The sequence below is a fragment of the Chelonia mydas genome, chromosome 7, assembly GCF_015237465.2.
Source record: "Chelonia mydas isolate rCheMyd1 chromosome 7, rCheMyd1.pri.v2, whole genome shotgun sequence".
NCBI lineage: Eukaryota > Metazoa > Chordata > Testudines > Cheloniidae > Chelonia > Chelonia mydas.
In genome coordinates, this window is record NC_057853.1 from 8,978,044 (window position 1) to 9,002,811 (window position 24,768).

Here is a 24,768-nt window from a genome sequence, read left to right on the forward strand (position 1 = left end):
GCTTTCCAATCTCCCATCTTGTAAGGAACACTTCTGTATCTTAACAGGTCCTGGCCTAGATCTTCCGTCCCAACCAAGGTGTGCACAGCACAGCTCAGGAAGTATGTGTGTAAAGGTGGCTTTAAGATACCTTTGCGCCCCCACCCCCCCACTCCCGACTGTCTATGCACAGTTCCAGTCCTCTGATGTGAGTCAGGGCAGGCCAAGGTCAGTGGATCTCTGCCAGGGCGCAGGGTCCTGCCCACATGGAATAGAGATCTTTACATTTCATGAAAGAATAGGGAAGATTAGTCACGTGACCAATTTGATGGCCAAGTCAGTGACAGTATTTCTGCCCTGTTGCCATGTAAGTGACTGCAGTTCAATACACAGACTCAGTTTCTCATTTCCTGGCCAGAAGCACTGAATGTTTAGGAGGGACAAAGGGCCTGTAATAAATACATTTAAAGGGAAAAAATTAGTTTTGGTTTTGTTTTTAAAAAATGGGGGAAGGTGGGAAGCTACAAAATGTAAACAAGAAGGAAAGCATATTCAGTGAGTACCAGGTTTGAACCATCCCCTACTATGTCCTAAACACAGACAGCGCAGTCTTGTGGTACCTACTTACCCATGCTACACAAATCACTGTTCTCCCAGAGTGCCTTACAAAAATTTTTAACAAACTCAGCAAAAATCTAGCAAGAAGTTGTGTCCTATTAGTACTGGAGAGTGGAAAAGATCAGCCTAATTTCATTTTTCAGACTGACTGAAAAGGAAAATAGTAGCATAACTGGGGAAAAGTAAATTTAATGGTTAGGAATTAGTATAGTTTAACTAATCAAAGTTGTTAGTAGCAATTCAGGTAAGGAAGCTCTTTAAGTATAGGATTCTTTAAAAAAAAATCTATGTCTGTTTAATTTAATAAAAAATTGTTTTGATTTAAAAAGGGAAGAACCAAATTTCCAAAGTATCTCATAGCTAACCAGCATTTATCCAGGAGTTAATTGCTTTCTAAAAATAACACATATGGCTTTGACTTTTATTTCCTCTGTCAAATTAATCATCAATTAATTTTCCTCTATCAAATTAATTATTAATCCTTTGAAACAAAAAGCTATAAATACACCAAATAATAAAGACACCAAACCTGTAATGTTTGGTATATATAGAAACATATAGAAAACAATTACTTACCTAACTGCAAAGTACAAAATTGCTGGACCTGGTTTCTTGGGCAAGTCATGATCCAGAACTCTATGATCTAACTGTAGCCATATATTCTGGCCTCTGTAGGAACAAATGGGGAGTGGAGGGTGGGGGGATATGGAGGGAGAGGAACAGGTTCCATTAATAATACTGAAACAGATTCCCTTCAGTGCTCGCATTTGCTCAAACCAGCATTTTAAAAGAGCAGGACTGAGAAATCCTGTTCACACTGAAGTCTGGGACAAAACTTTCAACTCTTCAGTCGAGGCAGGATTTGGCCAAATGTCTGTTTACTTACTAGCACTTTCAGACGTTGATATACTTTGCATATTAGAAGAACTAATATGTCTCCCCTCCACATTAAGGCAATATCTTGCCCTGCTGTTGTAAATTGGAGCAGTTCCACTGATTTCAAAGTAGCCATTCCAATTTACACCAGCTGAGAAACTGGCACGTAGTCCAAGGATGGGTGCCCTTTAGAGTGGAAAGATGCTGGTTCCATAATCACTGTGTCCGCGGAGAGATTGCAGCGCGTTGTGCTGTCATTTCCCAGCGTCTATTGATGCAGACCCCCAAGATGAAGAGCCTGTTTTTGATAATTGTCAAGTCAAACGAAAGAGAAGGGCGAAGTGCCCACATTTCATAGCACGGCTTGTCAGTGTAGGCACTATTATCTAGTCAAGCAGGTGCCCGTACAGACTCTGTTATTGAACACTGCAGTGGCTGAATCAGTTTAGGGCAGTGTCCACAGGGAGTGACTGAGAAGAGAATACAAGCCTCCACAAGCACCATTTTTAATAACAAGTGGGAACATAGTGGGTGACGTGGTTTGCTCCTTGCTTTGCCCCGTGGATTAGCTCGGAGAGACAGGCACTCAGTGATGCCTAGTGCTGCCATCTGAGAGGTTCTGGCACGGGGACAGGCCCCAAGCTGGAACAGCATGACTGCCCCCCAGAGGTGACAGGCTCACACTCCAAACACTGACAGGCACGTGGCATCTTTAGCAGATGCCTATAAATTCTCTGGCATTTGTCAAAATTTCTGCTTGCTTTTTTGGGATCCTAGCAGCCTTTATGAAATACCCAGGGAGTGCTTTGGAAAAGCTCAGCAGGTGGAACCGCCACTAAGCAATTAACGAGGGAAAAAAAGTCTCATGGAAGCTCTCCTGGGAGGAGTACAAACATCATCCCAGAGGTATTTTTAGAAGAAATGCTGGAAGAAAACACTTTCTGACAGTGGAAAGGGCAAGGACATTGCAAAAACATTCCAAAAAGAGTCCCCGGGAGGAAAGCAGCTCTTCAAAAAATACACTCATGATAGTGCCAAGAAGGGCTTCAGAAGCAGACACCTCCTCACACAGGGGTGATACCCAGCTAAGACGACATCCTAAAGAGCAACCCCCACTATTCCTCTCCTCCCCCACCCCCAGAACCCCTGGGGAGGACACTGCCTCTACAGCTGCGGGTTGACGCACAGCTTTGTACAATGGGAAGAAAGTTGGTCTTGTGATTAAGGGTGTCTTTACTGTCACAGACTTCCTGTGTGACCTACAGAGATAAGGGATGTGCTGAAAAGGGCGAGAAATGTCCTAGGTAGGGCAGGGATTAACACCAGCCCTGTAATAAAGATGTAACTAGGGCCAAGATCCAGTTCCACTGGCTACTGTTGCAAACCTCCACCCCTCCCGAGCTGGGCTTGTTTTTGGCACGGGTCTTCTGCCATTTCTGGAAGCTGGGATGTGGTTGCACTGGAAATGCTTATTATGAGGGAGTATAAAGTGACTCGTGCAATGTCATGCAGTAAAATGCACACTGAGACTAGGCAACATGCCCACCAATGTCAGTCAGCTCGAAGGTTTCACTAACAACTGGATGAGAGAGGAATTTAAGGAGTTAAAATGCATGCTATGTTTGCAGCTGTTTTTTGGAAGACTGCAAAGTGGTTTTAGACTTCTACAAAAATAAGCAAAAGGCACAGAAATAGGGAGAGTTTATTACTATGTTATCTGACTTCAGATTTCTCTGCCGTTATGCCAGTTCGGGATTAAAGATTTGTTTATACTGGGTTTGAGGCCAGAAAATACTAAAAATGCTTGCATATTCCCCCAGTTTTTTTCAATTGTACAGAGAAGGCATGCATGAGCATGTGAAGGAGAGAACACTGAATCAACTTTTCCACCTTTCACTTGTAAGACAAATAAGAAAGGGCAAAATAAACCCAAGTAGGATTTTATAGAACTGCCCTTCTGTTTTGTCATGGTGTGTCATCCTGACTCAGCTGAGGACCATTCTAAGGGGGAGGAAAATGTCTTTGAAAACAGGAGTCATCTTTAGATCATTGTGGCTTGGCCTGGAGTCCAATTTCTGTGCTTTGTGGGATGGACTGAGACATTGGTTTGCAACACTCATTTCACCAATTGTTTAAAAAAAGAAATACAGATACTTACGTATCATCTATAAATGTTATTCCAAAATACTCCTTTTCTTTGAGGTTGAAATGTGATGCCACCAGATCCAGTAACTCCCGAGACAAAAGTTTGGGCTATTGAGAGAATCATCAGCACATCATTACATTCAGCTCAGCCATTTTATTTTTAAATTAGTCTTCTCTGGGTATGTTACCTTAAAGGGACATTGCCACATAGTTTAAAGAACCATGATGCAGTCTACCACCCAGCTAGGTGCCATGAAGCCTCGTGCCCTTGGGCGTTGACTTCCCAAGTACAGTCAAGACTCCAAACCCCAGTTTACCTTTCAGAACTGCAGAAATTTAGAACCAGACATAAATGACTAAGTGGTTGGGGAGCAGAGGCAACTAAGTTTGTTAGCCTCTGCAAACCAGTTGAAATGTATAAAAACAGGCAGAGGAAAGGAGTGGCTAGTCTAGGAGAAAGACTGGACTGAATTCAGGCTTTTCGTGGACTTTATTGCAGGAGGGACTTTTCAATATAGAATCTGTTATACCCCAGAAAAACTGGACCTTTTTTTCCCCCCTTATGACAAGGTACCATCCACCCCAAAACACAATCCAAAACACAGACCGTTTTCAAATAGATTTTAAAATTGAAACTCAGAAGAACATAATGTGTTATAAATTGTAGTGAGAACAGATTTTTTTAAAAAGCTATTTATTGAAAAATGTCCAAATGTAACAGCACCAAGAGCTAGAACATGAATCTAGTGACATAAGATGGGTCTGTTTGTCATCGTCCAAGCAAATAACAAAAAGATGAAGTCTGATTTAGATTTTTAAAATTCATTCCATGTTAGTAATCTGAGGGGTTGTTAGTCACACAGATGAGGGCTAAAATTTTTTAGATGCGCCTCTTTGACTTTGGGGTCTAAGTCCCATTTCAAAAGTGATGCAGGCACTCAGAAGCCAATGAGATTTAGGAGCATAAGTCCGCCATTGCTTCTGAAAACAGAACTTGGGCGATTTTGAAAACTTTACTCATGGACATTTAAGAAAAGTTTGACTGTGTCCATTTAAGCTGGTAAAATACAATTAAGTGGACTGCATTAAAAAGCATAGATGCCACTATAAAACCAGGCTGTGTTGGGCAAAGTGATGCTTTTGATGCCCCATACAGGGTGTTTACCTGAACCAGCAGTTCCAACTTCCTGTCATCAAGGAGCTGCACCTGGCAGTGCCTGCCTTCTGTCATCTAGAAAGAAAGGAACATGTCAGTGGTGAGGGAATGGAGGAAACTCCATTTAAAAGCTGCAGAAGGCAATTACAGTACTTATAACAGTAGGCTTTGATGTCCTTGTTACTGAGCCACATTGGAAGATGTCTTGGTAACTGAATCTACTCCCTACAGGAAGGCTAAGGTTCTTTCTCCCAGCTGTTGAGCACTCTCAACTCCCATGGACTTCAAACACTAGCTAAGGGCACTTAACACCTCTCAGGATCAGATGAAAATTACCCAAAAGCTGTAGCAGAGCTGCAGTTCCGTTGTAATTTCATTGCACTTGGCCTGTGTAGTGAAAATAATCCAGACTTATTAATACCTTTACACGCAGAGCTAGCAATGTTCTTACATTCACATGCTCTAGCAGAGTAACCAGCCCTGGGTATAAACAAGACATTTATTCAGAGATTCCAAGGTGAGAAAGGACCATTCTGATCATCTAGTCTGACCTCCTGTATAACACAGGCCAGAGAACTGCCCCCAAAATAATTCCTAGAGCAGATCATTTAGAAAAAAAGATCCTAACTTGACTTAAAAATAGTGATGGAGAATCCACTCTCACCCTTGGTAAACTGTTCCATTGGTTAATTACTCCCACTGTCAAAAATGTATGCTTTATTTCTAGTTGGAAGTATCTAGCTTTAACTTCCAGCTCTTGGATTGTGTTATACTTTTCTCTGCTAGATTGAAGAGCCCATTATTAAATATTTATTCCCCATGTAGATATTTATGAGCTGTAATCAAGTCACTCAATCTTCTTTTTTTAAGATAAATAGATTGAGTCTCTTTGAGTCTATCACTGTAAGGCATGTTTTCTAATCCTTTAATCATTCTCATGACTCTTCTTTGAACCCTCTCCAATTTATCTACATCTTTCTTGACTTGTGGGCACCAGAACTGGACACAGTATTCCAACAGAGATCACACTAGTGCTAAATACAGAGGTAAAATCATCTCTTAACTTCTACTCGAAATTCCACTGTTTATGCATCCCAGGATTGCATTAGCTCTTTCGGCCACAGTGTCCCACTGGGAGCTCATGTTCAGCTGTTTATCCCCCAAAACTTTTTCAGAAGTCACTGCTTCCCTGGATAGAGTCCCCCACTCTGTAAGTACGGTCAACATTCTTTGTTCCTAGATGCATATAAAGCAGAACCCCGTTTATTCAATCTAACTGGTATAGGGGCCAGAACAGATAATCAATAATCCTGATAAAGCAGAGAATGGGAAAGTGCAATGCTGCAGCGCCATCTAGTGGTCACCGCAGAGATCACCCCCTTCTGGACCTGTGTGCGTTGGTTGTCTGGTTGACATGGAGAGCCAGTTAATGGAGGATCAGATAAACGGGGTTCTACTGAATTTACATGTAGCCATATTAAAATGCATGTTGTTTGCTTGCATACAATGTACCAAGCAATCCACATCGCTCTGCACCAGTGAGCTCTCCTCTTCATGATTTAGCATTCCCCCAATTTTTGTGTCATCTGCAAACCTTATCAGTGATCATTTTAGTTTTTTTACGGTCATTGATATAAATGTTAAATAGCGTAGGGCCAAGAACTGATGCCTGCGGGACCCCACTGGAAACATACCCACTTGATGATGATTCCCTGTTTGTAATTATATTTTGAGACCTATCAGTTCGCCAGTTTTTAATCCATTTAATGTGTGTCATATTTTATATTGTTCTAATTTTTTAATCAAAATATCATGCTGTACCAAGTCAAATACCTTACAAAAGTTTAAGTATATTACGTCAACACTATTACCTTTATCACTTAAGCTTATCTCATCAGAAATATATATCAAGTTTAGTTTGACATTATCTTTCCTGGGATCAATGTCAGGCTGATAGGCCTATAACTACCTGGATCATCCCGTTTACCTTCTTTAAAAATTGGCACATTAGCTTTCTTCCAGTCTTCTGGAAATTCCCCAGTGCTCCAAGACTTATTGAAAATAAACATTAAGAGTCAAGTGAGTTCCTCAGCTAGCTCTTTTTAAACTCTTCAGTGCAAGTTATATGGATCTGCTAATTTAAAATGGCTAAGGTTAATAACTTCTGTTTAACATCCTCCAGAGATATCAGTGGAATGGAAAGAATGTTATCAGCACCATATGATGAAAATAGCATCTATTTTTTCCCCAAATATGGAACAGAAATATTTATTGAATACTTCTGCATTTTCTGCATCATTATTGATAATTTTACCCTTTCCATCTAGTAATGGACCAATACCATTGTCAGGATTCCTTTTATTCCTAATATATTTATAAAACCTCTTATTGTCCTTAATTCTGCTAGCCATAGATTTATCCTAGTGTCCCTTTGCTTCCCTTACCAATTTTCTACAATTCCTAACTTATGATTTATATTCATTAATATCAACTTCCCTTTTCTTCCATTTCTTATATATATTAATTTTTTATAGATGTCTTCACTTCCCCTCTAAACCAGGTCAATTTTTTAATCAGCACGATCTTCTTCCTCAACTGTGGGACTGTGGCTTTTCAGGCATCTATCAAGATGTTCTTAAATGATTCCCAATTGTCATTCACATTTTTCTGATTAAATTATTTCTCCCAGCTGATTTAGTTCATATTTAGGAAGTTTAGGAACTAAATTAGTAAGTCCCCAGCTGGCCTGAGTTCTGTCTCTTGTCACAAGGAAGTTATCCTCAGTCCAAGCCCCTGGGAGAGGGAATGAATTAGTCGTACATTCAAACATAGGCGGTGGGTATTTCAGGCCAGGGGAGACTGAGCCTCCTCAAAGAGCCAGGCGTGCTCCTGCCCAGACTCCGCCCCAAGCCCCCTTCTGCTTCCCGCTTGTCCCCTGTGGCCAGTGCTCTGCAGCTCGGGCCACCCAGCACTTGGGCCGCCTGGTGATCTGGGCCTTGGGATGCCCAGCGCTCGGGCCGCTCAGTGATCCGGGCCTTGGGCTGCTCAGCACTCAAGCCGCCCAGCGCTCTGGGCCTCGGGCTGCCCGGCATGCTGGGACTGCCTGTCCAGTGCTCCGGGGCTGGGGTGGGGTGGGGGGCCAGTGGCCGCAGTGGGGGTTCTGGGCTCCAGTAGGGAAGGGCCTTGGGCAGAAGGAGCGGGGCTAAGGGCTAGCCTCCCTGAATGGGTGGTTCACGTGCCGCCCATGCATTCGAACACGAAGGCTCGTGCTGGGATTGCTTGTCGCGGCAGACATAGGAGAGACAGCCTCATTGAAGAAGACGATGGCATTGCCTTATTTGAGTTTCAAGACCAACACAGCTGCTTGGACCATGAGGTTTATCTAGGGATATGCAATGAGACCTGGCTCACTCCACAGCTATTAGATCTGGACTGTTTTGGTCACCTTAGTTTCAGGTTTATGTCATGTTTATCCATCAAAAACTATTCTCATGTCTCTCTTGGAACAGTTAAAAAAAATAAAGGTACATTATGCTCCTTTAACACCTGTCCTTTAAAATCTATTACTTTTCCATGACAGCGTTTACATTATTTAAGAACTGTTCTATTCTGGGTCCCTCACAGTCTGGGCAAGGCCTGGCTTTCAAGTACTCTGAAGATTACAGCTGGTAAAGGGAACCTGGCTTTTATTTTTTTTTAATCATGCCCTCAGAAAAACTCATTCTCCTGAAGGCACAGAGCTTCTCACAGGCAATAAATCTGCAGCTCTAAACATAGACGGGGGTGGCTTTCTAAGATAGGGATTTCCTAATGAATTAAACATCGTGAACACAACAGTTCTTTCCCTACAAATGACTGATCTCTCTGTGGACAGTAACAGAGTTAGGGCCCGAGTCTCAGCTGGTGGAAATCGGTATTGCTCTGTTGATGTCAGTGGGGCTATCAATTTACACCTCCTGAGGATCCAGCCCATACGTTGCACTCTGAGACGGGGCTGGGATTCTACCTGAAAACGGTGACATGACAAGTCCCTCCACAGACAAAGCCTGAGAAAGCCTGGATGTGGGAGACAGTGGAACATGTAAAGAGTTTTTAAAAATATAAGGCCTTATTGACACACAAATACCAGTATAAATGCGCTTATATCACTATAGCTCATTGACATACAGGACAGGGAATACACTATGCTGGTATAAGACAACATACAGTATAAAAACTGGGTTTAGACCAGACCTAAATTAAAGAAATAACTATTGAGAGAGAGAGAGAGAGAGAGAGAGAGAGAGAGAGATCCATTACTGAGAGGCCCACAAAGAGGATGTGTGGCTTACAGCTATTGCTGGCCGTGGTGGATCTCCTTTAGCTCAATTGCTATAGACCTTCGGTTTAGGAGATAAAAATCCAGGGTTCTAGTCCCTGCTCCTAAGGAGCTCTGTATGTGATTTATCTGCACTGTCTGGAGCCCTTAAATCCATTACAATCTGATCACAGCTGCATTTGTCACTAAGCCATTGTGATTTATTTATGAACACACATGCTACCATAGATTAGTCATTTCATCAACTTACACTTTTTCTGCCTCTGACATACTGCTGCCAATTGCTCCCGTTGTGAAGCGTCTGATCCATTAGTGTTTTTAAGTCACAGCCCCATCTGTTGCACTGAGATAGCATAAATAATGGCAATGCCTAATTGCTCGCTTTTACCCAATGAAATCACGTTAATCATTTCTGACAGCTGTAATTGCCGCATTTATCTATTGGTAACTAAAAACATTTCCTCTCTCTCTCTCTCTCTAATATAAAAACATTGTGCCATGGAAAGCTGCCTCAAAGATTCAAGTGTAAAAGCTATCACAATCATTTGCACTGCATTTGCACTCTTCGCCATCCAACAGCGAATCTCGAAGCACTTTAAAAATATTAAGCAATTAACTCTCACGACATGCCTCTGAGTTAGGTAAGTAAGTGAGATCCCCTATTTTATAGATGGAGACATGTAGACACAGAGCTTAAGTGACTAATTCGGAGAAGTGCTGAGCACTCACAACTCTATTTCAAGTCAATAGCATCTGTCGGTGCTTAGCATCTTAGAAAAAACAAGCCACAAATGACATACTCGGGACTACATAGAAGAAACAGGACCCAAATCTCAAGATTCCTGCTCTAACAACAAGACAGGCCTCTCTTTTACCCACAGAGATTTTTCATAAATCATTAAATAGTTAGAGGTATAAATCCATCCTTGACTCTTCTTCCAATTCATTAAAATTAAACTATTGATACAATTAACCTTTGAATCAGGCATCTTGTGGTTCTTAAGATTCTCTGAACTTCATGCATTTTATATTACCTCAAAAATGCAATGATGAATTTGCAGAATTTTAGAAAGTTAAATCTGGACTATTTAGCACAGAACAGAACAAGAGCATTCAGTGATAGGGTGTATTGACTTGCGATTGTTGTGGCATCTCTATCACATCCTCAATCATACAGGCTGCTCTGTACAGGGATACCTTGCATTGACAGTGAGCCTCATGGTTTCCATGGGGGGGCTCTACACTGCAGCTTGCAAAGCCCGGAAGGCCAGAGATAGTGACTAATTTATGATTAGTCTTCCAGAAGGATCCCAAAGCCCTTTGCAACCTGTTGATAATAGCCCACTTTAATTGATTTGTCTCGACCCCCCCACTGGGTAAGGCAACTCCCATCTTTTCGTGTACTGCTATATATATCTATATCTATATATCTTCCTATTGTATTTTCCACTCCATGCATCTGATGAAGTGGGTTTTAGCCCACGAAAGCTTATGCCCAAATAAATTTGTTAGTCTATAATGTGCCACAAGTACTCCTCGTCGTTTTTACAGATAACAAAAAAGACTGGCCTTGTCCCCTAGAGCAGGGTTTCTCAACCTCTTTCTTTCTAAGCCCACCGCCAACATGCTATAAAAACTCCACGGCCCACCTGTGCTATAACAACTGTTTTTCTGCATATAAAAGCCAGGGCCAGCATTAGCGGGTAGCAAACAGGGCAACTGCCTGGGGACGCACTCCACACAGGGCCCAGTGAAGCTAAGTTGCTCAGGCTTCATTTTCAGTCCCAGATGGCACAGCTTTGGGCACAGGGCTTTGGTTTTCTGCCCTGGAACCCAGTGAGTCTAATGCTGGTCCTGCTTGGCGGACCCCCTGAAATCTGCTCGCGGCCCCCTAGGGGGCCTTGGACCGATGGTTGAGAACTGCTGCCCTAGAGCTTACAAATGTCACCCTCTAGTGTCATAGGAAATAAAAAGGGGCATTACTAAGGGAGATCATCTTTAGCTCAAGAGGTAGAGGCCTGGGCTTTTGGAACTGAAGAACAAGGAGCTAGTCCTGGCTTCCCAGGTACATACATGCAATTTATTTACCGGTAGCTCATCAGTTATTTAAACTGATTTACTCAAGATCTGTGCAGGAATCGGGATTTGACCCAACAGCTCTAATAGCTGCCAGATCCCATACTCTGCAGTTACATTTTCATCTTCTATCCACTGTGCCTCGCTAATATGAACAGTATGACTGGCAGTTCTTATTAAAGAATCTACTGCAAGATGAATCCTGGCAAAGACAAGACACCGATATTACAAGCAGTTCAGAGACAGATATGAATTTCTATGTATTTCAGCTTAATCAAAATGCTTTTTTTGCACATTTATATCGGTTATATTTTGCAAAAGCGTATGTCACTATATATACCCAATCATTGATATTAATGATAGGGTGAGCGAGGAAGGGGTGTTGTCTATTTATTGATAGGAAAACAGTTAAATAAGGAGAAACTTAAATAGACTCAAGCCCTTGTTTCCAGTCCTACCTCCTGCATAAAATCAAGAAACAAGTGGAACAAAGCGCAGCATGGAACCCAGCTCACAACAAAACCAAACAGAAAACTGCAGAGGTATTGGATTCTCATGTTTTCCAAAGAAAGCAGCAAACGCTTTTTCTCTCTCCACAAGTGGTCAGCTCTTACCTAATGCAGGTTTATGCAACTCAAAAGCAGAGGGAGGGGAAGGAATGGAGAACGATTGTCCAGGATGTTTACACATTACCTCATCTCTGCAGCAGTCGTAGCTCACAGACAAGCAATTCCCGCAGGTTTTATGCAAGCAGGTGATTTACTCAGATGCTTAATGAAAAAGGAGTGTACTACAAGAACATAGGTATCCCTTTCTGATAATAACAGGTACCTCTTTCAAGGTAAAGCAAAGGGGAAGACTAGGATTAAACGCTGTTCAGTGGGGGTTCAACACAGCGTTTAATTTTGTCAGTGCAAACTGGATCATCATTTAGTAGAGCTGGGACATACACATGCTATAGCCTTGTGCAGTGTATGGGTAAAGGGGCAGACCTGTGCATACAAAATTAAAGGACTATGGCCAAATTCTTCTCTCGGTTATGCCAGAGTAAATCACAAGTTGCTTCCAGAAAGCCACTTTGGATTTACACTCATTTAACATTAGGCTAGCTTTTACACCGAGACAAACAGAAAATTGAGGAAACACTAATAATCTTTGATTTCACTCATGAAACGTCACTTGCAGGCAAAACATATATGTCGGTGAATTCTCAATGTCAAGTTATTGAGGCATATTTTGCCCAACTTTATGAGTTTTTAAAAATACAGTCTAAAAGGCAAACAGTCCATTTCTTAGCCATGTGGACCAATTCCCCATGATATCCTGCTCCTTAATGTTTGGGCAGAGTAGAACCTGCAGGATATTTATGCTACGCCCCCCTGGCAGTAACATCCTCCCTATTTGCAGCCAGTAGTTACACACAATATTTTTAGACATCATTGTGTCATCACGCTAAAAAAACCCAACCACCATATTTAGACGCTGTGTAAACAGGAAGCCTCACAAAAATTGAAGTGAAAAAAGCTGACAAAATAACATGGCTGAGTGAGAGTCCTAGGAGGGTTTGAGTCAAAAATAAAACAAAAACTCATTACACTCCCTCTACAAAACTGAGATTTCATCTCCAGCGACAAATTACAGACAGCCACGGTGTGATTAAGCCAGGCAGATCTATCAGAGTCATATTTTTAAACGTGTGTGTGTGTGTATGTGTATGTGTGTGTTTTAAAATACTATGAAGCCACCTTTGATTTTTACAATTATAAGTGCGTAAAGATACTAAAAAAATAGCAATGAAGAAAAGATTTAAAAGAAGCTGCGTGTAATTTTGAGACAAAATTTGGAACGGTTTAAAATATCAAAATACTCACACACGTCATAGCTGCTTTCTCTTGGGACTCTGCTACTCTGGGGTTTTAGCTGCCAGTAAAGCTACATTGATGGAGATGCCCTAGTGTCAATTCCTAGCACAGATGTGTTGCTCTCATGAATAATTGTGATTTATACTGGTGCAGCATGTCTACATGAAGCTATTGCACACGTGGCTATACCAGTGTTAGCAAAATAATACAAACCCGAAACGGTGCAGACGAGGCCCGACACAAACGCCTTAATATTCCAAAACGATAACCTGCAATTTGAGCCACGAGCCACCGGCACTTACACATGGGAGTGATTTTACTCAGGTGAACAGTCCCTTTACAGCCATCTGTAAGAAGAACTCCCTGGGGTCCTCTCCAGCTCCAAGTGGCTGATGTCAGTGGGGCTACTCAAGTTACTCACCTAGGTAAAATGTTTGTGGGTCGCGGCACAAGTTTGATACTCAAGACAAGATTCCTCAGTTTGCATCTCTCTTTCTCCCTCCCCTCTCTAAGGGCAAATCCTGCAGTGAGGCACAATTCTCATTGGAGTTTTGCCTAGAGAAGGCCAGAGTAAAGCCTGCAGGATTTGATTCTGACTGCATAGAGTGCTTCACTCACTCACTCCTTTCTTTTTTACTGGATAGTCAGTCCTATTTCCATAAGCACCTCTTAGTTTAGTTGCACAAGGTTAAGCTACACTATGCAGAACAAAAAGCCCTAGAGAATATTTCACCCTTGGGAAGGAGACTAGATAGATGCACACAGCACAGAGTTAGTCTCTAAGGTTAGTCTCTAATTAGTTAGTCTCTAAGGTGCCACAAGTACTCCTTTTCTTTTTGCGAATACAGACTAACACGGCTGTTACTCTGAAACAGCACAGAGTGTGAGAGAGCCCTTTTTGTTAAACAAATAGCTAATACAAGCTGCAAAACATGTAACATTATGCAGGAAAAATGGCCTGCAATACGCTATTATGGTGCATTGTAAAAACTATCCAATTTATTCTGAATCAACAGTCACAGCTCACAGCAACAAAATCTACAGAGGCTAAAGGAGTCAGATTCATGAAGAAATCATGTATGGACATTCACTCAAGCTGCGAAGAGGTTGGCCAGTTAGTAAGTGTTGTCCCATTTTGCAGATGGGGAAACTGAGGTACAGAGGATGAGTGACTTGCCACAGTCACACAGGAAGTCTGTGGCAAAGCTAGAAGATAATCTAGTTCTCTTGGCTCCCAGTGCTGTGTTTTAATCCCATGGCCATCCTTCTAGTAGGAGCTATGCGCACGAACCAAGAGAAAGATAAGTTCATTAGGGCTGTTCTCCAACAGATGCGAAATTTTATCTTACAGTTCCTTTTTGAGCTGGAGTTAAATAGCTAGAAATGACCCAGGTAATTTCCTAAAAGGGGATTTTTAAATTTCGCAACATCTGGTCCGCAACTCAGGAAGCAGTTAAAGATTCCAAAGCTGAATATTAAAGCCTATGAACAGACATCAAGTTTTCAAGAAGCCTGCTTTGGAAATCAGCATCACATAAGATCTTTTGTTTTCTGTAGTCATGAAGACATTTAGGGTCAGATCCTCAGCTGGCAGAAATCGGCATAGCTCCACTGACTTTAATGGAACGCTGTCAGATGACACCTGGCCTTGCAGAAGTGCACTGGCTGGTGGGAAAAATGCAAGGATGCAACACAAAGTACAGAGCTGGCCGACCTAGGCACACAGAGGGGGAAACAAAAGCAGTGGCTGGTCCCCAGTGAAGAAGGGGCATGGGTGCAGCTAGATGGGGAAAGGAAAAGTGGACAAGTTCTTCTGCCTGAAATAACCTAAGAATTTTAATTTTATCTTATAAAAAGGATGTAACTTAGCAGCGCCGTTCTACCCTTCAGGACATCATATGAAGCTTTAAGGGGTTAAATTTTCAAATTGGCCCCGAAAACTCCACCTGCCAATTTTATGCACATCACAAACCCGCACCGCACATTTGCACCCGTGCACATATTTGTACATACACCCTCCACAATTGGACCCTTAAGTGAACTAGATAGGGGGTCTAGCTAGCTATCTGATATGTGCTCAGTGTGTATGTGTGTTTCTGCAGTACTGCTGGTTAAAATTAAGTACTTGGTTTTTCAGCTCATCCAGTTTGCTTCACTGGTATTTCTTAAAGCTTCATATGATGTCCTGAAAGGTAGACTGGTGCTGTCCTTGTCAGTTTTCCCTAGCAACCACAGAACCTTTATCCCAGCCACAGCAGAGCCAGCAATTTGTCATCCTCCTCTGGTGCAGAGCACTAAGCCAGGAATCTCCAATCCCGCCTCCTCCTGGATGCCCCTCGCTCTTTGTGCCACTCACCACAGAGTTATTTAAGTTGGTGACTCTCTGGGAACCACAGGTATCTCCGGCACAGCAAGGGAGCTCACTGCAACACTTACAGCAATGAGAAATGGGCCTGATCCTCAAGGTTCCAGATGCAAATTTCCCCAGTGTCTGGGGATATTCCAATCCTGGCCTTAATTCGCCTGTCCGCATGTTCCCCACAGTACCCCAGAGCATGGTCTCCATTAACCACAGGGACTCGATCCTGCTCCCACTGAAGTCAAGGGCAAAACTTCCATTGACTTCATTGGAGCAAGATCAAGTCATTGCTTCCAGACACCACTGTCCCTCCCCCCAGCCTGAACTCCTTCCAAATGTGGCTCCAGCTTTTGGAGCCATGAAAGAGCCTTTGGCTGAAATCCTGGTCCCAGTGATGTCAATGGGAGTTTTGCCATTGACTTCAGTGGGGCCAGGATTTTCCCCCTTAATTATCCTTTGACATCTTGATATTTACCTTAATGGAGGCCAATATCTGCTTAGTATTAACAGCTGGCAGTACAGCAAAGCAACCGGTTATTCCTCTTGCTCCGCTGCACTTGCTACCTTGTATTCACCAAACCAGCTTGGTTGTAAGAGTCCACTGCAATTTCTTTATAAGTGCTGTACAGTGCGTGTCAATTTTCTGTCTCAAAGAACACAGTGTATTTACTGACATTAATAAGAGTGATTTTACAGCATGAATGCCTTAGGAAATTGCACTATGAGTGACTAATGGTGCACAGGAATCAAATACACCTTTATTAAAGTATATGGGATGGTGCCTTTTTATAAATAAAGAGTGGTGCCTCGTTCCCAGCTCATAACAGTCATTGTCTCAACATTTTAGATGAAAAGAAAGGCAGAAAAAATAATACAAAACCGATACCGAATGATACTGGTCTCCCAGGGCATCTTATTGTGTTTGTGCCTTTCTAGGAGATTATCAACTCTTTGAGGCCATCTTCAAAAAATAATATAAACAAGAGGGCCGTTTTCAGCAGAGGATATCGTTATTTCAGTGCTAACGGGTGCAAATGCCTCTCTGCTGATGCTTCGCATAGAAGTCTTGGCTACGTTACATTTGGCTGACTATGAAGATACTGGGCTGGAATAGCAGGACTAAACGCTCTCTGGATAGTTTGAAACCTTCCCAGAATAGTTCCATCTACTGAAAACGTTTGCAAGCTTGGCTCCTGCATAGCTTCAGCTGACTTTCATGTAAGCCCCACCAGATGAGATAGTAAAAAACTGGCAAGGTAGCAACCCTTCCCAGCAAGCAGTCTCCCTCACTACAGGGCAGCTACGTTTTTTCAGGGCCAAGTGCCAATGCATTTTATGTGCAAGTCTCCTTTTACTCTTTCGGTCTCTCATTCACACACACCACAGAAAACAGTGCAGAAAACAGCAGTTGTAAGCTAGTTCTCCACTCACTCACTATTTTGGTCATTGTTTGGTGGTTCACACAAGGCCTGATCCAAAGCCCATTGAAGTCAATGGAAAGTCAGGTCATGCTTGAATTTGAGAGACATTGAAAAAATCCTTAATGACAAGCATATTGTGATGTAAATCAAGCAAACAAAAGTCCCAGAGCCGTCAAAGTGACCGAATGTGCAGAATTCCAAAATAAGGACACGGTACACACATATTGCCGAAAAAGGGAAAATGTTAATGCGATATGAGGCCATTAGAATGGTAACTGACTAATGATTTCTGCAGATGCTGTCAGGTGATCCTACAGCTAAGGCTGCATTTCCTGTTGCAATAGACCATAGTTTAATGTACACAATACAGTTATGCCAATGTTGAGGACTGTCTGTATGCATAGAATCATAGAATCATAGAATATCAGGGTTGGAAGGGACCTCAGGAGGTCATCTAGTCCAACCCCCTGCTCAAAGCAGGACCAATCCCCAATCAAATCATCCCAGCCAAGGCTTTGTCAAGCCTGACCTTAAAAACTTCCAAGGAAGGAGATTCTACCACCTCCCTAGGTAACGCATTCCAGTGTTTCACCACCCTCCTAGTGAAGAAGTTTTTCCTAATATCCAACCTAAACCTCCCCCACTGCAACTTGAGACCATTACTCCTTGTCCTGTCCTCTTCTACCACTGAGAATAGTCTAGAACCATCCTCTCTGGAACCACCTCTCAGGTAGTTGAAAGCAGCTATCAAATCCCCCCTCATTCTTCTCTTCCGCAGACTAAACAATCCCAGTTCCCTCAGCCTCTCCTCATAAGTCATGTGTTCCAGACCCCTAATCATTTTTGTTGCCCTTCGCTGGACTTTCTCCAGTTTATCCACGTCCTTCTTGTAGTGTGGGGCCCAAAACTGGACACAGTACTCCAGATGAGGCCTCACCAATGTCGAATAGAGGGGAACGATCACGTCCCTCGATCTGCTCGCTATGCCCCTACTTATACATCCCAAAATGCCATTGGCCTTCTTGGCAACAAGGGCACACTGCTGACTCATATCCAGCTTCTCGTCCACTGTAACCCCTAGGTCCTTTTCCGCAGAACTGCTGCCTAGCCATTCGGTCCCTAGTCTGTAGCTGTGCATTGGGTTCTTCCGTCCTAAGTCCAGGACCCTGCACTTATCCTTATTGAACCGCATCAGGTTTCTTTTGGCCCAATCCTCCAATTTGTCTAGGTCCCTCTGTATCCTATCCCTGCCCTCCAGCGTATCTACCACTCCTCCCAGTTTAGTATCATCCGCAAATTTGCTGAGAGTGCAATCCACACCATCCTCCAGATCATTTATGAAGATATTGAACAAAACCGGCCCCAGGACCGACCCCTGGGGCACTCCACTTGACACCGGCTGCCAACTAGACATGGAGCCATTGATCACTACCCGTTGAGCCCGACAATCTAGCCAACTTTCTACCCACCTTATAGTGCATTCATCCAGCCCATACTTCTTTAACTTGCTGACAAGAATACTGTGGGAGACCGTGTCAAAAGCTTTGCTAAAGTCAAGAAACAATACATCCACTGCTTTCCCTTCATCCACAGAATCAGTAATCTCATCATAGAAGGCTATTAGATTAGTCAGGCATGACCTACCCTTGGTGAATCCATGCTGACTGTTCCTGATCACTTTCCTCTCGTGTAAGTGCTTCAGGATTGATTCCTTGAGGACCTGCTCCATGATTTTTCCGGGGACTGAGGTGAGGCTGACTGGCCTGTAGTTCCCAGGATCCTCCTTCTTCCCTTTTTTAAAGATTGGCACTACATTAGCCTTTTTCCAGTCATCCGGGATCTCCCCCCGATCGCCATGAGTTTTCAAAGATAATGGCCAATGGCTCTGCAATCACATCCGCCAATTCCTTTAGCACTCTCAGATGCAACTCGTCCGGCCCCATAGACTTGTGCACGTCCAGCTTTTCTAAATAGTCCCTAACCACCTCTTTCTCCACTGAGGGCTGGCCATCTACTCCCCATGTTGTGATGCCCAGCGCAGCAGTCTGGGAGCTGTCCTTGTTAGTGAAGACAGAGGCAAAATAAGCATTGAGCACATTAGGTTTTTCCACATCCTCTGTCACTAGGTTGCCTCCCTCATTCAGTAAGGGGGCCACACTTTCCTTGGCTTTCTTCTTGTTGCCAACATACCTGAAGAAACCCTTCTTGTTACTCTTGACATCTCTTGCTAGCTGCAGCTCCAGGTGCGATTTGGCCTTCCTGATTTCATTCCTACATGCCCGAGCAATATTTTTATACTCTTCCCTGGTCATATGTCCAACCTTCCACTTCTTGTAAGCTTCTTTTTTATGTTTAAGATCCGCTAGGATTTCACCGTCAAGCCAAGCTGGTCGCCTGCCATATTTACTATTCTTTCGACTCATCGGGATGGTTTGTCCCTGTAACCTCAACAGGGATTCCTTGAAATACAGCCAGCTCTCCTGGACTCCTTTCCCCTTCATGTTAGTCCCCCAGGGGATCCTACCCATCCGCTCCCTGAGGGAGTCGAAGTCTGCTTTCCTGAAGTCCAGGGTCCGTATCCTGCTGCTTACCTTTCTTCCCTGCGTCAGGATCCTGAACTCAACCAACTCATGGTCACTGCCTCCCAGATTCCCGTCCACTTTTGCTTCCCCCACTAATTCTTCCCTGTTTGTGAGCAGCAGGTCAAGAAAAGCTCCCCCCCAGTTGGCTCTTCTAGCACTTGCACCAGGAAATTGTCCCCTACGCTTTCCAAAAACTTCCTGGATTGTCTATGCACCGCTGTATTGCTCTCCCAGCAAATATCAGGAAAATTAAAGTCACCCATGAGAACCAGGGCGTGCGATCTAGTAGCTTCTGCGAGTTGCTGGAAGAAAGCCTCATCCACCTCATCCCCCTGGTCCGGTGGTCTATAGCAGACTCCCACCACTACATCACTCTTGTTGCTCACATTTCTAAACTTAATCCATAGACACTCAGGTTTTTCTGCAGTTTCATACCGGAGCTCTGAGCAGTCATACTGCTCCCTTACATACAGTGCTACTCCACCACCTTTTCTGCCCTGCCTGTCCTTCCTGAACAGTTTATAACCATCCATGACAGTACTCCAGTCATGTGAGTTATCCCACCAAGTCTCTGTTATTCCAATGACATCATAACTCCTTGACATCACCAGGACCTCCAGTTCTCCCTGCTTGTTTCCAAGGCTTTGTGCATTTGTATACAAGCACTTGAGATAACCTGCTTATCGCCCCTCCTTCTCAGTATGAGGCAGGAGCCCGCCCTTCACATTTGTGCATGCAAGCCGGCATCTGCATAGGCAAACCAAGCAAAGAGTACAGCTAAGATGCTGAGGCAGGGTTCTAAAGCACCATCGGTGTATGTGTGTTTGTGGGAATGCGGCATGCCCATTGCTTGCTCCTTAGACCCCACACTTCGTATCTGACAATCAGAGTCCCGTCTCTCCAGCCAATCAGCACATAGGCTCCCCTAATGTTTGGAGGTATTCTTATCTTCCTGAGAGAGAAATCCTCCAAAATCTGATTGACCGGGGGGAAAGGTTAGCTTTCTTCCTAGAGGAACAGCCCATTTCTGAAGGGTGGTGGTGGGGGTTCCTTCTTTAAATAAAGGGCCCCTTTTAATTTGGAAATGGAAACATTTCACAATAAATACATACATGTCATTGGCAGTGATTTTATTGTTCTGCCATACTTATGTCTTTACACTATATGTATGGCCCTACCAAATTCACGGTCCATTGTGGTCAATTTCATGGTCACAGGATTTAAAAATTGTAAATTTCACGATTTCAGATATTTAAATCTGAGATTTCATGGAGCTGTAACTGCAGGGGTCTTGACCCAAAAGGAGGCCGGGGCGGCGGCGATCGCAAGGTTATTGTAGAGGGGTCGCAGTATTGTCACCCTTCACTTCTGCACTGCTCCCTTCAGAGCTGAGTCCTCGGCCAGCAGCCACCACTCTCCAGCCACTCAGCTCTGAAGGCAGCGCAGAAGTAAGGGTGGCAATAGTACAACCCCCCCCCCTTACAATAATGTTGCAACATCCTCCTCCTTCACAGTCCTTTGGATCAGGACCCCCAATCTGAGAAATGTTGGTCTCCCCCGTGAAATCTATACAGTATTGGGTAAAAGTACACAAAAGACCAGATTTCACGGTCTGTGACGCATTTTTCATGGCCATGAATTCGGTAGGGCCCTATCTACACGGAAAACCAATAGCAAAATGGGACAAACGTAGGCCTCAAAACTCCACAGTTAAAAGTCAGGAAAATTAATAGGAAGCACTCAATGCAAATCTGCAATAAATACTGAGTCAATGCAAAACTTCACAGAACATCTGCTTTTCTTGGCAGTGACACAGTTTATAAATCAGTGCTTGTTCATGGCATACTTATCACACACAATGCTGACACTCACAGTAATGGTGTCGTTACCCTGCAAGAGGCCATGGTAATGTTTTGTTCCAAGGAGTCATGACAAAATCTCCTGGGAACAAATGGAAAAGCTCATGACACTGGGTAACTCTTGTGATAATTAAGCAATAGCTGAGTGACACCAGTTTAGGGCACATTGCTAAAAGGAAAACGTTCTCCCTTCCCTTAAGCACCCAAAGCGGTTGCAGCTGATACAGATACGATACATCAGAGGCAGAACCAACAGTATGGCACAGGACTGGGAAGTCAAGAGACCCGTGACCTATTCCTGGCTTTGATCACTTAAGTTCTCTGTCCTTCACTAAATATTAATTATCATCATCATCCTATTAGGTCAACTCTTTGGGGTATCTGTGACGGATTCTCCTCCTCCTCAGCCCCCATCTCCACTTCCTTCTCCTCATTAGTGGCTGGAATCTTTCAGTCCTATCTTACATACCTTCCCTTCACAAAAAGGAAATCTGGCTTCTCTCAGCGTTGTCGTTTGCGGTTTATCACGACATAGCTCGGACCGTGGAGAGGGTAACAGCACTGGAGACAGTCTCCTCTCAGAGCTTGTCTATACAGGGAAATGTACTGTAATAACTATACCACAATAACTCCCTGTGTGGTAACTTTGGAATAAGAGTGTCCACAGATGGAGTTATAGCTCTATAACTAGTGGTATAATTTTACTGGTAAGTTTCCCCATGAAGACAAACCCTTAACTGATACTGTCCATTCTACCCTCTGAATACCAGGCAGCCTAGGTGGCCAAATGGTGTTCACTAGAGAGATTATCAATTCCTCATTTCTCTGCTGTTTTTTTTTTTTTTTTTTAAAGTAATTGGCTCTTTTTCCCTAATGTTTTACTTAGTATTGTGTAGCCTCAAAGCACTGTGCAGACCTGAACTCATAACTTCTTACAGTACCCTGAGTAAAGATTGTGAGCCCCCTTTTACAAATGGGAATACTGAGACACTAAAGTGAAGTGACTTCCTGAAATCTACACAGTAAAATTCACGCTAGGGACTCAGGATAACCCAACTCCCAGCCGTGTGCTCATTCCTGCCAACCGCATGGCCTCCCGGTTTTTGTTAAAAACAAAAACAACCGAGAGAGAATGAATGACACAAAAATATCTCTGCATCTAGTTCTTCCAAGGCTAGGCTGGCAAAATACTTTCATTCTGAGGCATCAGGGCTGGGGGAGTGGAGGAGGGGGGGGAGATCCTCACCCCCACCCTGGCCCCTTGTCACTGCTCCAGCCCTCTCACTTGGCGTAATGTGGGCCTTAAATTTCCATATCAGCTGGAGAACGATTCCTCTGGTGCAGGCACAGAGGAACACAGCCACCAACCTATCTTCTGAGTACCCCCTCACAAGTTCGGGCAGGGGCAGGCTAGGGGCTGGGCCACAGCACTATGCAGATTCTGGGCAGCGTTGCTATCCATAGGGCACCCTGGGGAGACTGTCATAACTTAAGACAGACAGCTCTGGGGGCCTAAGTTATGCAGGGGACAACGACAGTTCCCAGAGCAGCCCAAGACTAGGAGGGTGCAAAGGTGGCTTAAAAGTTACAACTGCCCCTCCCTGCAGTCCTGGGGCTGTGAGTGCTGTGCGGTACCCCTTAGAGATGCACCCCTGATCTTTGTTGGGCACGTCTCATTTTATGGTGGTTGATAGCATGGGCGACTTCCTGTCTTGCCGTTTCTACGGCCTGTGAGTGTTTTTTCTGCATTTTGGGCAGGTTTCCTCATTGCACTGCCCCTGCCTGAACGCAGCCTCATTGGAAGTCTGTCCGCTTACCTCACGGAACTAATCCGCGGGCGGGAGCTCAGCAGTGAGGCTGGCCCAGCCTCCCGTCTTGTGTTGGGATACTTCGCCGGGCTTTTCAACTTTTGAGAACATTGTCGGCATCCAAGACGCCATCCTTGACCCACTTGAAATGGAAACTGCCGGCCTGCTGGGGTACGTGAGCAGTTACAAAATAAAGACTAAATCTGCTCTCCCACAACGGCATGCCGCTTCCCCCCTCCCAGATTTCCTTTCTTCTCTGATGGCTTCACATATGTTGTCTGCCTGCCTACCTCCCCCTTCACCTCCCATGCTTGCTCACTGCACTTCCTCAGAGGCATCTCTTGCTCCCTCAGTGATTCTTCACTGCTCTTGTCCTCGCCTCAAAAGCCCATGGCAGAGGGATGGCTTGAGGCACTACAGTGGTTCCTCAAGGCCCATCCCATTCCTGCTTTCCCAGCAGGCTCCCTGTAGCATCTTCCCTTTCTTTGCAGTCACTGCCTCCCTCACGCTGCAGTTTTTCACCTTTCCCAGACTCCCTTCCTTGCTCTCTCCACAACAGCCTTTCCTCCCTAGAAGGCTGCTCACACCCTCTCCGTTCTTTCACTTCCTTCCCCCCACCTCCCCTTCCTTCCCCAGTGCCTCGCCAACTCCTTCTGCAGGATCCTTCTCTTCCTCTATGGCTCCCCCCCCAAAATCCTGCTTCCCTTCTCACCCTGCCTACTCTGTCTGCACCTTCCGTCCCAGCCTCAGTGCCACCCACACTTGGCAGCCTTCCTCTTTTTCTTGGCCGCTGTCCCTCAGGAGAACTAGTTGCCAGTCTTGAATAGACATTAGGTAAGCCAGGGGGAAAAATAAAAAAGGGCTATGCCAGAGAAGGCCACCTGAATTGGCTTTAAAAGTACAGAAAAAAAACACCCTTCTGGAATAAGGCAAAGATTTAGCCTCATGATCTATTAATGAGCGTCTTCATCATCAAACAGAATTTCTGAGGGTAGCTACGTCTTGATGCGCTAGCTTGCCCAGGTGACACACGCATTGTTAGCCATTTAAATGGTTTTGACAGAATTGGACTTTCCAGGCTTCTTTCTTAAAGGAGAACAAGGGTGTCTGATCAAAGGGGCCTTTCCGAAAGGCTGTTAATGAGTTCCATGTGCCCTGCCATATCTTTGGTGCCAACCCTTTCATAAGATGCAGCGAGGATGGAGGAGCAGAGATCTTACTGATGAGACTTGGAACATTTACAAATTGAAAGGGGCTACTGTGCCAGCTACTGACTGCCTTTCCTCAGGACTCACTCCGTGTTGAGTAACTTGGTTTTGAAATATTTTTAAGCAGTGTATCACGGTAAAAGCTGAAAATGCATTATCTGTGAAACCGAAAAGGATGGACCTGATGTCCAGCAGCAAAGTTGCTGGTTTAGATTTAGCATTTTCATTAAAAAAAAAAAAAAAAAAGCCAAAGCAGTGATTAGAACAATGGCAGGGAAAGCAGCTGTAAATGCTGAGAGTAAACAAACAAACACTCCCCACAAATAAAGTTAGGAGAGCTAGTCTTTAGAAAAAGAGCTAACACAAATGTTTAAGTCTGTGCCATGAAAGGATCCAAGAGCAAGCTCACTTGTTTTCTGTTGTCCTCACGCTCCCCTGCTGCCTGTAACTCTTACCTCTGCAGAGCTCTATTCTGTTTAAGTCAGGACACAGTGCAACGGC

The 24,768-nt window shown here is 44.0% G+C and overlaps 1 protein-coding gene across 8 annotated transcripts in view; it reads right to left on the minus strand.

The window, feature by feature from the left end:
* FRMD4B (FERM domain containing 4B) overlaps positions 1–24,768 on the minus strand; it is a 197,911-nt gene that overhangs the window by 81,048 nt on the left and 92,095 nt on the right. For all 8 annotated transcript variants that reach the window (XM_043551214.1, XM_043551217.1, XM_043551216.1 and 5 more), the window contains 3 exons: positions 4,784–4,849; positions 3,632–3,726; positions 1,174–1,266 (listed from right to left, as the gene is read on the minus strand). In XM_043551214.1, coding sequence (XP_043407149.1) covers positions 1,174–1,266; positions 3,632–3,726; positions 4,784–4,849 — 254 coding nt within the window. The remainder of the gene's footprint in view (positions 1–1,173; positions 1,267–3,631; positions 3,727–4,783; positions 4,850–24,768) is intronic.